This window comes from Ogataea angusta (genome assembly GCF_019207475.1).
Source record: "Ogataea angusta isolate 61-244 chromosome Unknown 61-244_NODE_1_length_1302399_cov_90.877568, whole genome shotgun sequence".
In the NCBI taxonomy this organism is placed as follows: Eukaryota; Fungi; Ascomycota; class Pichiomycetes; order Pichiales; family Pichiaceae; genus Ogataea; species Ogataea angusta.
Window position 1 is genome coordinate 920,179 of NW_025065215.1, and position 12,979 is coordinate 933,157.

General features: G+C 57.2%; 9 protein-coding genes across 9 annotated transcripts; 7 read left to right on the forward strand and 2 right to left on the reverse strand.

Moving 5' to 3' along the window:
• Positions 1–100: 100 nt before the first annotated feature.
• On the forward strand, positions 101–823 carry KL928_000563 (uncharacterized protein; the record flags this gene model as incomplete). The annotated part of the gene is made up of 1 exon (XM_043206272.1): positions 101–823. The coding sequence occupies one exon, from the start codon at positions 101–103 to the stop codon at positions 821–823; it is 723 nt and encodes a 240-aa protein (XP_043062458.1).
• A 21-nt stretch (positions 824–844) lies between these two features.
• Positions 845–2,278, reverse strand: KL928_000564 (uncharacterized protein; the record flags this gene model as incomplete). Its single annotated transcript, XM_043206273.1, has 1 exon — positions 845–2,278. The coding sequence occupies one exon, from the start codon at positions 2,276–2,278 to the stop codon at positions 845–847; it is 1,434 nt and encodes a 477-aa protein (XP_043062459.1).
• Positions 2,279–2,879: 601 nt separating this feature from the next.
• KL928_000565 (uncharacterized protein) lies at positions 2,880–3,734 on the forward strand (the record flags this gene model as incomplete). Its single annotated transcript, XM_043206274.1, has 1 exon — positions 2,880–3,734. The coding sequence occupies one exon, from the start codon at positions 2,880–2,882 to the stop codon at positions 3,732–3,734; it is 855 nt and encodes a 284-aa protein (XP_043062460.1).
• A 99-nt stretch (positions 3,735–3,833) lies between these two features.
• On the forward strand, positions 3,834–4,650 carry KL928_000566 (uncharacterized protein; the record flags this gene model as incomplete). Its single annotated transcript, XM_043206275.1, has 2 exons — positions 3,834–4,094; positions 4,228–4,650. The coding sequence occupies 2 exons, from the start codon at positions 3,834–3,836 to the stop codon at positions 4,648–4,650; spliced, it is 684 nt and encodes a 227-aa protein (XP_043062461.1).
• A 182-nt stretch (positions 4,651–4,832) lies between these two features.
• On the forward strand, positions 4,833–6,356 carry KL928_000567 (uncharacterized protein; the record flags this gene model as incomplete). The annotated part of the gene is made up of 1 exon (XM_043206276.1): positions 4,833–6,356. One exon carries the CDS (start codon positions 4,833–4,835, stop codon positions 6,354–6,356), a length of 1,524 nt encoding a protein of 507 aa, XP_043062462.1.
• Positions 6,357–6,407: 51 nt separating this feature from the next.
• Positions 6,408–7,235, reverse strand: KL928_000568 (uncharacterized protein; the record flags this gene model as incomplete). Its single annotated transcript, XM_043206277.1, has 1 exon — positions 6,408–7,235. The coding sequence occupies one exon, from the start codon at positions 7,233–7,235 to the stop codon at positions 6,408–6,410; it is 828 nt and encodes a 275-aa protein (XP_043062463.1).
• Positions 7,236–7,400: 165 nt separating this feature from the next.
• Positions 7,401–9,197, forward strand: KL928_000569 (uncharacterized protein; the record flags this gene model as incomplete). Its single annotated transcript, XM_043206278.1, has 1 exon — positions 7,401–9,197. One exon carries the CDS (start codon positions 7,401–7,403, stop codon positions 9,195–9,197), a length of 1,797 nt encoding a protein of 598 aa, XP_043062464.1.
• A 144-nt stretch (positions 9,198–9,341) lies between these two features.
• On the forward strand, positions 9,342–10,544 carry KL928_000570 (uncharacterized protein; the record flags this gene model as incomplete). The annotated part of the gene is made up of 1 exon (XM_043206280.1): positions 9,342–10,544. One exon carries the CDS (start codon positions 9,342–9,344, stop codon positions 10,542–10,544), a length of 1,203 nt encoding a protein of 400 aa, XP_043062465.1.
• Positions 10,545–10,670: 126 nt separating this feature from the next.
• KL928_000571 (uncharacterized protein) lies at positions 10,671–12,890 on the forward strand (the record flags this gene model as incomplete). The annotated part of the gene is made up of 1 exon (XM_043206281.1): positions 10,671–12,890. One exon carries the CDS (start codon positions 10,671–10,673, stop codon positions 12,888–12,890), a length of 2,220 nt encoding a protein of 739 aa, XP_043062466.1.
• Between the last annotated feature and the right edge of the window lie 89 nt (positions 12,891–12,979).

A 12,979-nucleotide genomic window follows, 5' to 3' on the forward strand; every position in this document is an offset into this window, starting at 1 on the left:
CAAAACTTCGAAGTTCCATCTTTACACCGAGTGATGGGGCAAAAGGAGGGAAGATGATTCCAAAGAAAAAAAAAACATACATCTTTGCACCAACTTAACCATGCTGTCACAAGGAGACCAGATATTGGACCAGCTGCGCCAGTACGACGTGCGTAAGAACCTGCAGCGCACGCAGTCGGAGCTCGTCGGCGAGTTTGCGGACGACGAGCTTGCCGGAAACATGGGGCGCGCCAAAATCGACGACCTCCAGCAGATGACCCGTCGCCACGCTTACACAGCGCTCAAGATCAAGGACGACCGGCCCCGGTACGTGCCGCCGATCAACTTTGCCACGGTCGAGTCGGATTTGTACCGGTCGGGCCATCCGCAGCCCTCCAACTTTGAGTTCCTGGACACTTTGAATCTGAAGACGATTGTTTACATTGGGGACAAGACGGACAACTACGACTACTACAAGTGGATAGCTGGCCACGCGGGGGACAGGACGATCAGTTTCCGGTTTTTCAAGGTGAAGCCGCCGTCGACGTTCGGGACGTCGCACATGTTCAACGACGAGGTGGCCTTGAACACGGTGCTGAACCTCGTGGCCAACAGGGAGAACTACCCGATTCTGATCCACTCGAACAAGGGGAAACATAGGGTGGGGGTCCTTGTGGGGTTGATCCGGAAATTTCTGCAAGGGTGGAGTCTGAGCGGCACTTTTGACGAGTACGCCAAGTTTGCGCGCGAAAAGGGCGAGGGCGACCTCGAGTTCATCGAGACGTTCAAGCCCATCATCAAGATCGACCCGGAGCGCAAGCCCGAGTTTGTGCGGTGCGACTAGAGAAAACATCCATTGCTAAGTCTACGAACTGCTGCTATCCTCTTTCTTCTTCTCTGCGGGCTGGTCGGAGAGCGACTCCTGGGCCATCTCGCGCACGAGCTCGCCGTTGACCGGGGTCAGCTTGCTGAGGTTGAGGTCGAAGAAGTTGCGTCTGACCTCGACGTAGTCGTAAGCAAACTCGCCGATCTGGTCCTCGTCCATTCCGTTCTGCTCGCCCTCCTCGCTCGCGCGCATCTTGAGCCCAGGAACGCGGTTGAGCACAAAGCAGATAATCGCCGTCACCGCCACGCAGTACCCAGCCACGGCCCCCACGTAAGCCAGCTGCTTGTACATCTGCTTCCAGTTCTGGTTGTACCAGCCGCCCGGATGGTCGGTGTATCCGTCGTATCCAATCACCTCCGACGACGCGAAGAAGGCGTTACCGACAATCAGCCCCAGCACGCCCGCAACACCGTGCTCGGCCATCACATCGAGACTGTCGTCCACTTTAAGCCACACCTTGAGCTTGGTCGAGTAGTTGCACACCACTCCGGTGACCACCCCCAAAACCACCGACGCCCACAGTGGGATGCAGCCCGACGACGGTGTTGCAGCCACGAGACCGGATATGATACCAGAACACAGCCCCACCGTCGAGAAGTGGTGGTTGATCCGGAAATCCAGCAGACACCAGGTAATTCCTCCAAACGCAGCGCACAAGTTGGAGTTCATGATGGCGTATATCGACTTGTACGAAGGCTTGATGCACGTGAGCCCGTTGAAGCCCAGCCATCCGAACCACAGCATCGCCGTGCCGATGGTGATCAGCGACACGTTGTGCGGTCTGTAATTGACCATCAAATGCTGCCTTCTCTCGCCGAGGAAGTAGGAGACCACAAAACCGCCGAATCCGGACAGTATCTCGACAGGACCGCCACCGGCGTAGTCCAGCACCCCCCAGTCCAAAGCCCAGCCGTCAGGACCCCAGACCCAGTACGCCACGGGACAGTAAACGAGAGTGAGCCAGAAAAACGAGAAAACCATGGCCGGAAGCACGCGGCCGCGCTCGCAGACGGACCCCAGCAGAATGCAGATAGTGATGGTGGAAAACATGCCCTGGAAGTTGGCAAAGGCCATCTCTGGGTACCCTTTCTCGTCGTCTCCGAGGGTGGTCAAAACGCCGAGGTTCTGGTATCCGAAGTTGTGCAAGTTGCCAATGAATTTGTTGCTGGCAGACGCAGAGAACGCTAGCGAGTATCCCCAGAAATACCACTGGAATTGGGCAATGCAAATGGCTGCGAAGGTGATAAATATCATGTGCAAAGCCGATTTTCTCCTGGCAAGCCCAGAGTACAGGTAGGCCAGACCGAAGCACATGACAAGCACGAGACAGGTGCCCGTAATGAGGGTGATCACAGTGGCACCGTCGTACAGATTGGCGTCTTCCCAAACCGCTCGAGGAAGTAGTTGAAGCATCGAGAAATGAGAGAAATTTGGAAACACTAAAAATTTTTGGCCGCTGGGACAACAATAGCCGCACAAGAGGGACTGATAAAACGGGTGTGCATGGCAGAGCTCGGAAACTGGGAATGGATGAAGAGCTCCGACACACACGGGTATAAACACAGGGCTGCAACAGCACTGCCACCAGCGCTTGGTGCTCCCCTGGGAGGACTAGGGACCCTTTACTCGTCGTTTCCTCGAGAGTCGTGCCGCATATATCTGGTGAAAAAGAAACGAGATTACGCAAGTGTAACAATCGCTGGTGCGAGGAGTCTTAATGCGTTTTTACCGAGAGCATGACCTGGATCACGTGAACAGAACACCTCGGAAAAAGTAAAACAGAGCGAGAACATCATCCCTGCACCGGCTCTGTGGAGGATTCGGGACTGGGGGTGGGGGGTACGAAAAACAAAAAACAAAAAAATGTTGGATACACGTGACCAGCGTGCATGTGCGAGAATCCTGCCCCCAGCCGGCCAACCAAATTGAATCGTGGCGGGGAGACCGTGGAACCACTAATTAGGGCAAACCCAATAATTATTTGTTTTCGCTAATTTCCCAACTTTTATTAAAAATGGCTCCTCCAGCATTCTCCGACATTGCTAAACCAACCAACGACGTCCTCGGCAAGGACTTCTACCACTACACTCCTGTTGCCCTGGACCTGAAGACCGTGGCTCCTAACGGTGTCACCTTCAGCACCAAGGGTAACGTTTCTGGTGGTAAGACCTCGGCCGCATTGGAGGGTAAATATGCCGACAAGAGCACTGGTCTGACATTGACCCAGGGCTGGAACACTGCCAATGCCTTGGACACCAAAATTGAGCTTGCAGACGCTCTTTCTCCAGGCCTTAAGTCCGAGCTGGTCACCAGCGCCGTGCCAGGCGGAAACAGATCGGTCAAGCTGAACCTGTACTTTGCGCAGCAGTCCATCAACGCCCGTGCGTTTGTCGACCTGCTCAAGGGCCCAGTCTTCAACGGTGACCTGACTGTTGGCCAGGACGGCTTCACCACCGGTGCCTCTCTGTCGTACGACGTCAAGTCCGCCACTTTGACCGGCTACTCGGCCGCCGTCGGCTACAAGGCCCCATCCTACGCCGTTTCCCTGACTGCAGCCAACAACCTGTCCGTGTTTGCTGCCGGCTACTACCACAAGGTGTCTCCAGTCCTTGAGGTCGGAACGAAGGGTACCTTTGACTCCAAGTCCGCTGCCGGCTCCAACCCTGTTGCCATCGAGGTGGCCACCAAGTACAGCCTCGACCAGACCTCTTTCGTCAAAGCCAAGATCACCGACTCCGGTCTGCTGGCCTTGGCCTACTCGCAGGACCTCAGACCAGGCGTCAAGCTCGGCCTCGGAGGTGCCTTCGATACTCTCAAGCTTGGTGAGTCTGCTCACAAGCTCGGATTGTCCTTGTCTTTCTCTGCTTAAATAGATTCAATGACATCGTCGTTACATCTCTACACCAACCAGCCAATGGAAAATCACTTGTAATTTTCACATCTCCAAAAACCGCGCCAATCCACGAGCATGTCTTCTGTCCAGACGAAGACGCAGCCCAGACAGCCGTGGGCGGCGGCGATCGCTGCGAAGCCGCCACCCCGCACGGCCAGACCGCCGCCAAAGACACAGGCCGCCGCGTACGTCCCCGTCAACAACTTCAACGGCGAGCAACTGCAGACCGCCCTGGCCGCCAAGTTCAAGCAGATAGAGGCGCAGGTGGGCCCCGGCGGCGTCTACCGCGGGTCGCCCGCATGGACGACGAAAAACAAGAAGCGCAGGGGCCTCGACGTGCTGGCCGAGCTCTCCAAGAGCATCGAGCACTAGCTCTGCCCGATTGGGCCTTTTTTCTCTTGTGTATTACGTAATCACAACAACAACATCGGCCTCAGAAATAGGCGCCCCGCCTGACGCGTAGCGGTAGTGGTGTTTGAGCAGAGCTTCCCGTTTCCGGCACACGATCGCCAGCCTGTCCCGATTGTCTGGTCCAGGGGCCTGCGCCGGTCAAGGCTCGTTTCACCCGGGTTACCCTTTTGGCGTATCGGTGCAAGGCCCAGAGGCCCTGCTGGTGCAGAATATTAATCTATGCCCTTCAGAATTGGCACCGAATTTACGAGCCGTGCATTTATATTGCGGTCGGTGTTTCAGAAGGTCCACGGATTCGGAAACACGCGCCACACTAAGCACCGTCCCAAGCGAGCACGCGCCCCATTCGAAACACGCGCTGCTCAAACACGGACGCCCCATTGCTTGCTTCAGACAAAATGTTCTGTGGCTGCCCCATACAGGAAGCGTCCTACGTAGATCTGTGCCAAAATCCCCTGCACGCCATTGTGCTTTTCTGTGACGTTATTAGATCGTATCTTCTGTACAGGAAAATTGTAGCCAGCTGCGACCTGTAAATTTTCTTTTTTTTTTCCCTCTTTGTTTTCCCGGTTATAGCCAGAGAGAGGAAACTTTATTTACTAAATTGCTCTTCCGTCTTTTCCTCAGTCGCTCGTTTCCACTCCCCACGCTTATGGCCCATCCATGAGCTCACCCCCATCTCCCACAGGCCCGCAGAACGGCCTCCAGCCGCCGCCCAGACGCGGCCACCGGCACCGTCGTTCCGCAGCTATCTCTGGCGACTTTGACGTCCAGGAGTTTGGACTGTTGCCCCCCATGATGTCCAAGTCTGTCCCCGGACCTGCCTCGTGCTCGCTCGCCGCCTCGTCCTGCGGCTCTCCCGTGAAAAGCCCGCTTGTCCAGCTCGCAGCCGAGGACTCCACGCTGTCCGGAAGACAAAAAATTTTGCTCACCTCGACGCCGGCGTCCACGCACGAGGACGCCCGCACGCGGTATTTCATCACCGAGGACACCAAGTTCGAGAGCGGCTCGAGCGTGCCGCGCGCAATGATCGACCTCGATGACGTGTTCATGGGCTCTCGCGCGCCCGCCAGGAAGAGCAGCAGAACCATGTCTGCTCCCGAGCTGGAGAGCTTCCACATACCCAAGCATTCGCTGCTATGCTCGCCAAAGAAGAACGACGTCGCCATCGCAGAGGAGATCACAGAGGAGGACTTTGAGGACCCGGAACAGCTGCTAACCAAGATCTCCACCCAGAACTCGGAGCTCTCGTCAGCCCACTCTGGCAAGGGCACGCCGCTGCCGGCAGGAGTGCTGCTCAACGACAACTGCTCGTCCAACTCGCTCAACTCGCTGAGTTCCAGTAACTCGCTGCACAAAAACTTGGCAAACACCAACACGCCCAGCGTCTCCAGCCTGCGTGGCAAGGTCAGATACCAGTCCTACTACAACTCGCAGCAGAAAATCAATACCCAGGCCGCGTCCACGCCTTCAAGCGCGGCAACGGCAGACTCCGACAGGTTTGGCCGTAAGCCGTGTCTGATGGCGCCTTCGTCGTCCTCGTCTCCATCCTCAGCCTTCCGCGGCGTGTCCAAGTCGCGCTCGCCGATCCGCAACCTCAGATACCAGACCCCACCCCAGAAAAACCCGTTCCAGTTCGAGCCCATCGCCTACGAGATCCCCAAGTCGTTCCACAGAGACCACGGCTACACCGCCTCCATGTCCAACCCGAGCGCTGCCAAGCTGGACGAGCCCGTGGCAGAGCCCAAGATGGAGGCCCACAAGCGGTCGAACTCTCTGTTCAGCACTCTGTCGTCCAAGTTCCACCACCGGCGCAAATCGTCGCTGCTGTCCACGAGGTCCTCGTCGCACAAGGCCTCCATTATCGAGAAGACCACAGACGAGGTTTTCGGGCTCCACGAATACGCGCACGCCAACGACTCGACCCTGCTTTTCGACGATCAAACCTTAACGGAAGACGTCATTGGCGAGCCCGGCCCGATGATCGAGGTGGTCGAGCCCAAGCCCAAACCGGCGCTGGCCCGGCTCTCGAAAAACGGGCCGCTCAAGAAACACTCCAAGAGCCGAAGCACGAGCTTTATCAATTTTTCTAGTTACGATTCTAAAAGAAGCGGAGCCACCGGGGCCAGTCGTTTTTTCAGTTGGATGATCAAGTCCAACCGGGGCGAGCGAGCCGCAGATAATTAATGGCACTCCTATCAGCATTATACACACTTTATATGATTGTAATTCAAATTGTTATAAGTACTGTTTCTGCATCGCCGCGATCTGTTCCTCTGTTCTGGCCTCCTCGGCCTCGTCCTTGCTTAGCCGGTAAACGCCGATGATCCAGCTGACCAGGCTCACGAGCCGCCCCACCAGCTTCGGCAGCCGTATTCTCGAATACACAAGCGTCAGGTCCAGAACCAGCTCGTTTGCGTAGCCAACCAGCTCCACATACGTCCGGAACTTCTCTGTGTACAGAAAAACGAGCTTTTCGCGTTCCTGCGACGCGGCCTCGGGCAGCAGCACGTTCTTGTCGTTGCGCGAAAGCATCTCCGCCTCCAGCTCCACTATTCGGATCAGTTTGTTGAGCTTGATCAGCTTGACTATGAGGTTTTTGAGGTTTATCAAAATGATAATAAAGTACACCTTGGACAGGTTTTTGAGGAGCGCCTCCACTCCGCGGAACTTGGACGCAAACCGCGATTTGCTCAAAACATTCTGGAACATTGTAAAGTTGTCGAAAAGCGAAACCAGCGACTCAAGGTTGGCCAGCAACCCTGTTTCGAAACTGTTGTACTTTTCCTGCCACGAGCGTTCTGAGCGACATTGAAGAGCGAAAAGCGGCCCTGGCACAGCGCCGCTGTTTGATCGGCTGCGCTGATTGGGCGAATAGAGCGTGGGGCTGCTGGAAAGCGAGCTTGTAGAGCTCCTGCGTCGTAGTTTGGCGTTTTTGGCCACCAGAAGCCCGAGAAAAGCGAGCTTCGATAGCCGTTCGCTGCCAGCGGGCGGTACGCGGTCGCGGTCGGACTCCAGCTTCAGCAGCAGCTGTCGCAGCTTGGGGCCGTAGTGCAAATTAGACATAGACTAACTAGTTATTATATTTTTACTGATTAATCGCACGAGCCATTCTTAAAGTGGTCGTGCGCCACCCACGGCCGCAGAGGATAAAACGTGTTCCAGCGGGGCAAATTTTTCTGTTTGGGATTGTACTGTTGTTCTTCCTAAGAGTAATTTGTATTTGTACCTATGTCTGTCGAAGAATTTGAAACGATATTAAAAGAGTTACCGGGACTAAAAGCTCCAGGAGTGTCTGGGTCGAGAATCAAGAAACTAAAAGAAATATTCCTCAACAACGTGTCCGAAGAGTCCAAACTTGTGTCTAAGCTGTATTCGTGTTGTAAAGCCACGCCTGCCACACACAAATTGGGCGCATTGTACGTTGTCGACGCGATTGTGAGAGGGCTGATCGACCAGATCTCCAAGTCAGATACTACAGAGATCACTGAGTCTTCTCCAGAAGGAACAGCCAACTCTGCCGTGTTCAAGATCCAGTCGCTGATCGAGAACCTGGTGGACGACGCCGTGCCCGTTTCCAACGATGATATCAAGGAGAAGATCGGTAAACTTGTAGAAATCTGGGACAAGGGAGACACTTTTGACAAGAAAATAATTTCATCCATCAAAGATAAGTATTTCCGTACCACCACTCCTCCAGGCACTCCTCCTAAGAAAAGGGTCAAGTTTGCTGTCGAACCAACTGTCGAGCCTCCTGCTGCGTCAGCCTCGTCGTCGTCGTCGTCCAAAGACCCGACCTCTGTGCTGCAAGCTCTGGCCAACCTCGCAAAGAAGACCCCTTCTCCCGCTTCCGGCTCTGGTTCGGCCAAAATGGTCTCTCCGCCACCTCCTCCTGCTGCGCAGCCTGTCTCCAACGGGACGGCCGCCGCGCCGGCCGCCTCGGCGCCTTCCAGCTCCGACCCAAATGCCATTTTCCAGCTGCTGCAGAGCATGAACAAGATTTCTGGAGCACAGCCTAATTACCAGCAACAGCAGCAGTACGGCCTTCCGCCACAGCCGCCGGTCTCTGCCAACCAAAACAGACAGAATTATAGAGAAAGAGACTCGAACCCGCTCGGAAGAAGGCCGCGGTCGCGCTCGCCAAAGAGAGAGTCCAAGCCGGCCGGCGACCACGAGCGCAATATCCCAGGAACTCCGCACTACCGCGAGCGCAAGCCGTTCATCGACCCGTCCATCCCACAGGGCTACATCAAGGTTTACTCGCGGACCATTTTCATTGGCGGTGTGCCGCACTCCATGGACGAGAGGACGCTGATGCAGCAGCTCAGACCGTATGCAGAGGTGCAGAGCGTGATCCTGAACAGCGAGAGAAAACACGCGTTTGTCAAGGTGTACTCGAGACAGGAGGCCGAGTCGGTCATCCAGGCGTTCTCCGTGAGCCACCATCCGTCGGGACTACGTGCCAGATGGGGAGTTGGCTTTGGGCCAAGAGACTGCTGCGACTACCAGGCGGGAGTGAGCACGATTCCGATCAGCAGGCTGACCGACGCAGACAAAAAATGGATAGTCACTGCCGAGTGGGGAGGAACGGGCGGCATGCCGCTGCAGTCGGGGCTGTTTATCGAGGAGCCGGACATCGAGGTGGGCACCGGCGTGTCGTCGAAGTCGATCTCCAAGAAAATGCCTACAAACTCCACTCAGAACGGACCAAAGTCGGACGGTATGCCGATTGTGGGGGCCAGTCCGCCAGCCGGTTTCCAGAGCTCGCCTCCTACGGGGTACCCTATGATGTCGAACCCGGGCAACATTCCTATCAACATGGGGATGCCCAACGGGATGCCTGCGGGAATGCCCAACATGGGTATGCCAAACATGGGTGGCATGCCTAACATGGCGCAGCCGGGCGTGGACCAGAACGCCATGCTTGCGCAGATGATGGCTGCGATGCAGCAGATGCAGCAGCAGGGCGGACAGCAGGCCGACATGGGCGCCATGTTCCAGAACCTGGCCAACATGATGAGAAGGTAGGTAGAGGTAATTAATTTTACTACTTTTTCTATATTTTTCAGAGTTTAAATAATTTCTCTATTTTTTCTATATTTTTCAGGTTTTAATCAATTTCACTGTTTTATCTATATTTTCAAATTTTAACTAATTTTTCATCTTTCTGTCATGGGCCGCGGACCAAGCATTTTGCGGTTTGACGCCTTTTCCAAGACCGTCGACGACGCGCGCGTCAAGACGACGTCGGGCGGGATCCTGACACTCGTGTGCATTCTCACGACGCTGCTGCTGCTGGTCAACGAGTACACGGAATACTCGCGCATCGTGACCCGGCCCGAGCTTGTGGTGGACCGCGACCGCAACAAGAAGCTCGAGATCAACCTCGACATCAGCTTCCAGAACATGCCGTGCGACCTGCTCACGCTGGACATCATGGACCAGTCCGGGGACATGCAATTGGACCTGCTGTCGTCTGGGTTCAGCAAGATCCGTCTCGACAGGCAGGGCAACGAGATCGGGCAAGAGAACATGCGCGTGAACCAGGAGTTTGCGCTCACGTCGTCGGACCCGGCGTACTGCGGCTCGTGCTACGGCGCGGCGGACCAGTCGCGCAACGACGAGCTGCCGCAGGACCAGAAAGTTTGCTGCAACTCGTGCGAGTCGGTCAAGCAGGCGTACGCGCGCAACGCGTGGAAGTTCTACGACGGCAAGGACATCGAGCAGTGCGAAAAGGAGGGCTACGTAGACCGGATCAACGCGCGGCTGGACGAAGGGTGCCGGGTGCGCGGGACAGCCGAGATTGCGCGGATCGGGGGCAACCTGCACTTTGCGCCGGGCAGCTCGATGAACTTCAACGAAAAGCACGTGCACGACCTGTCGTTGTACGACAAGCACTCGGGCAAGTTCAACTTTGACCACACGATCAACCACTTCTCGTTCGGCCTGGACGACCACAGCGTCGCCGACTACAAGACAACGCACCCGCTGGACGCGACGGGCCACAAAGACGGTCAGAAGTACCACGTGTACTCGTACTTCCTCAAGGTGGTGAACACGCGGTACGAGTTTCTGGACGGACGCAAGGTGGAGACGAACCAGTTTTCTGCGACACAGCACGACCGGCCGTTCCGGGGCGGCCGCGACGAGGACCACCCGAACACGATCCACGCGCAGGGCGGGCTGCCGGGGGTGTTTTTCCACTTTGAGATCAGCCCGCTGAAGATCATCAACCGCGAGCAGTACAACAAGACGTGGAGCGCGTTTGCGCTGGGGGCGTGTGCGGTGGTCTCGGGCGTGCTGACGGTGTTCACGCTGCTGGACCGGACGATCTGGGCGGCCAACCGTATGCTCAAGGACAAGAAAGATACGTAGAAAAGAAAGAAAAAAAAAGATTATTTTAGCTAATCTGAGATCCGTTTCTGTAAAATATTTTCAAATAAATTCGTCGCGTCGAATTCCACCATGTCTCTTCCCACCCGCACGAGCTCCACAACGTCGATGCCCTCGGCGTCGCGCACGCCGTCGGGCCCCATCGCGTCGCAGTCGCTCATCATGAACAAGCGCGCCGCCCACAAGGACTCGCTCTACTACATCGCCCTGCGTCTTCTCGACAGGCTGGCCAAGGTGCCGGGAATGGCCCCCTATCTCGAGCTGGCGTACTCGGTGGCCGAGGACTGCGCCGAGCAGCAGGCGTACGCGCTCAGCAGCCGCAGCAACCAGCGCCGCTCCAGCTCGCACGCCCGCTCGTCGGACTCGCTGCTCAGCTACTGGGACAGCACACTGTTCACGTTCAGCGCAGGCATTCTCCCCGCGCAAACGAGCCACGACCCGGTCACGCCGCTGCTCAAGCTGTTCCAGCAGGGTGCGCCGCTGTGTCTGATCTTCAACTGTCTGAGCCCGGAAAACAAGATCGAGCTGGTGCTGTCGGACGACATCAAGGTGTGCAAGATGAGCGTGTACAAATTTCTGAGTGCGTGCAAACAGCACCTCAACATCCGCGACGACGAGCTGTTCTCCATCACGAGCGTGTTTTCGGATGACACCAACCACCTGCTGCAGGTGATTGCGGCGGTGAACCTGGTGCTGGACTTCGAGCCCAAGTTCGACGCCGCGGCCGTGCCCGACCAGGTGCACGTGGACGACGCGCGGTCGCGCGTGGTGCGCGAGATCGTCGAGACCGAGCGCAAGTACGTGCAGGACCTGGAGATCCTGCACCAGTTCCGCGCAGAGCTGATCAGAGCGGAGCTCATTTCGAGCGAGAACATCAACCTGCTGTTCCCCAACTTGCCCGAGATTGTGGACTTCCAGCGCCGGTTTCTGGTGGGGCTCGAGTGCAACGCGGCGGTGCCGGGCAAGTACCAGCGCATCGGGTCGGTGTTCCTGCACCCGGGCGCACAGGGGTTCCGCATCTACGAGCCCTGGTCGCTGTACCAGACCACGGCCGTGGACTTTGTGAACCGCGAGGCGGCGAATCTGCAGCGCTCGTCGTCGCTCATCAACAGCCCCTACGAGCTGCAGAGCTTTCTGATCAAGCCCGTGCAGCGGCTGTGCAAGTACCCGTTGCTGCTGCAGGAGCTCGTCCGTCTGACGGACCCGTCGTGGCCCAACTACTCGGAGCTGCATCTCGCTCTGCTGAGCTCCAAAGAGGTCGCCAACAAGATCAACGAGTCGCAGCGAAAGTCGGAGAACATCCAGCTCACCAAGGAGCTGCACGACCGCGTCGTCGACTGGAAGGGCTACTCGCTCGCGAACGCGGGCGAGCTGCTGCACGCGAACCAGGTCACCGTCAAGGACCTGCTCACGGACGGCCACTCGTCCGAAAAAGAGGTGCACTGCTACCTTTTCGAGAAGATGGTGTTTTTTTTCAAGGAGGCCGGCCACAAGAACCGGCTCGCGCAGAAACTCAAGGCCAGCTCGGGGCCCGCGGTGCAGAACCCGCCGCTCTCGCTCAGCGGGATCGTCTACATCAACAAGATCTACAGGTGCACGCCGTCCGATAGCTCCAAACACTTTGGTAGCACCGGCCATTTTCTCACGCTCAGATGGCGCGGCAGCCGCGACACCGGCGGCTGCGTGATCCGGTTCCGGCTCGAGGAGCAGCTCGCGCAGTGGGAGACCGCCATCAGACGGCTGTCCAGCGAGGACGACTACTTTGCGCGGCGCTCGAGCTCGCCGTCGCACTCCGAAGAGCTCTCGAACCGCGTGTCCGCGCAGACGCGCTCGTCGTCCACGTCGTCGGACCACTCGTCGTACTTCTTCCCGAAGCCGCGCACCGTGAGCTCCTCCACGGCCACCACGGCGCCGCACCCGGCAGCAGACAAGAAGCTGCGGTCCGTGTCGTCGCCGGTGACGAGCAGCGACCGCACGGCGCCGCTCCATCCGGCGTTTGCGGCGCTGTCGCTGTCGCAGCCGCAAAAAGTGCACATCAAGCTGATCTACAACACGTCCGCGGTGCATCTGTCGGTGAACGCGAACGTGGCGTTTTCCGAGCTCGTCGACACGCTCGTGTACAAGCTGAACCACTCGTTCGGGTCGTCTGCGGACGGCGACCGCACGTTCGCCGCCGACAACTCCAAGTTCCGGTACAGAGACGAGGACGGTGAGTTTGTGCGGTTCCAGAGCCACGCCGACTGGCAGATGGCCAAGGAGATGCTGGACGAGATCGAGGACGAGGAGGAGCGGATCCTCAACATCGCCGTGCAGCGGGCGGGCGTGTAGCAAATATATGGTCGGCTATTCCAGACTGGTGTAGATTATATCCGCGGAGGCTCTGATTGGACGAGATCTGAGTCAGTGAAAAATAAATT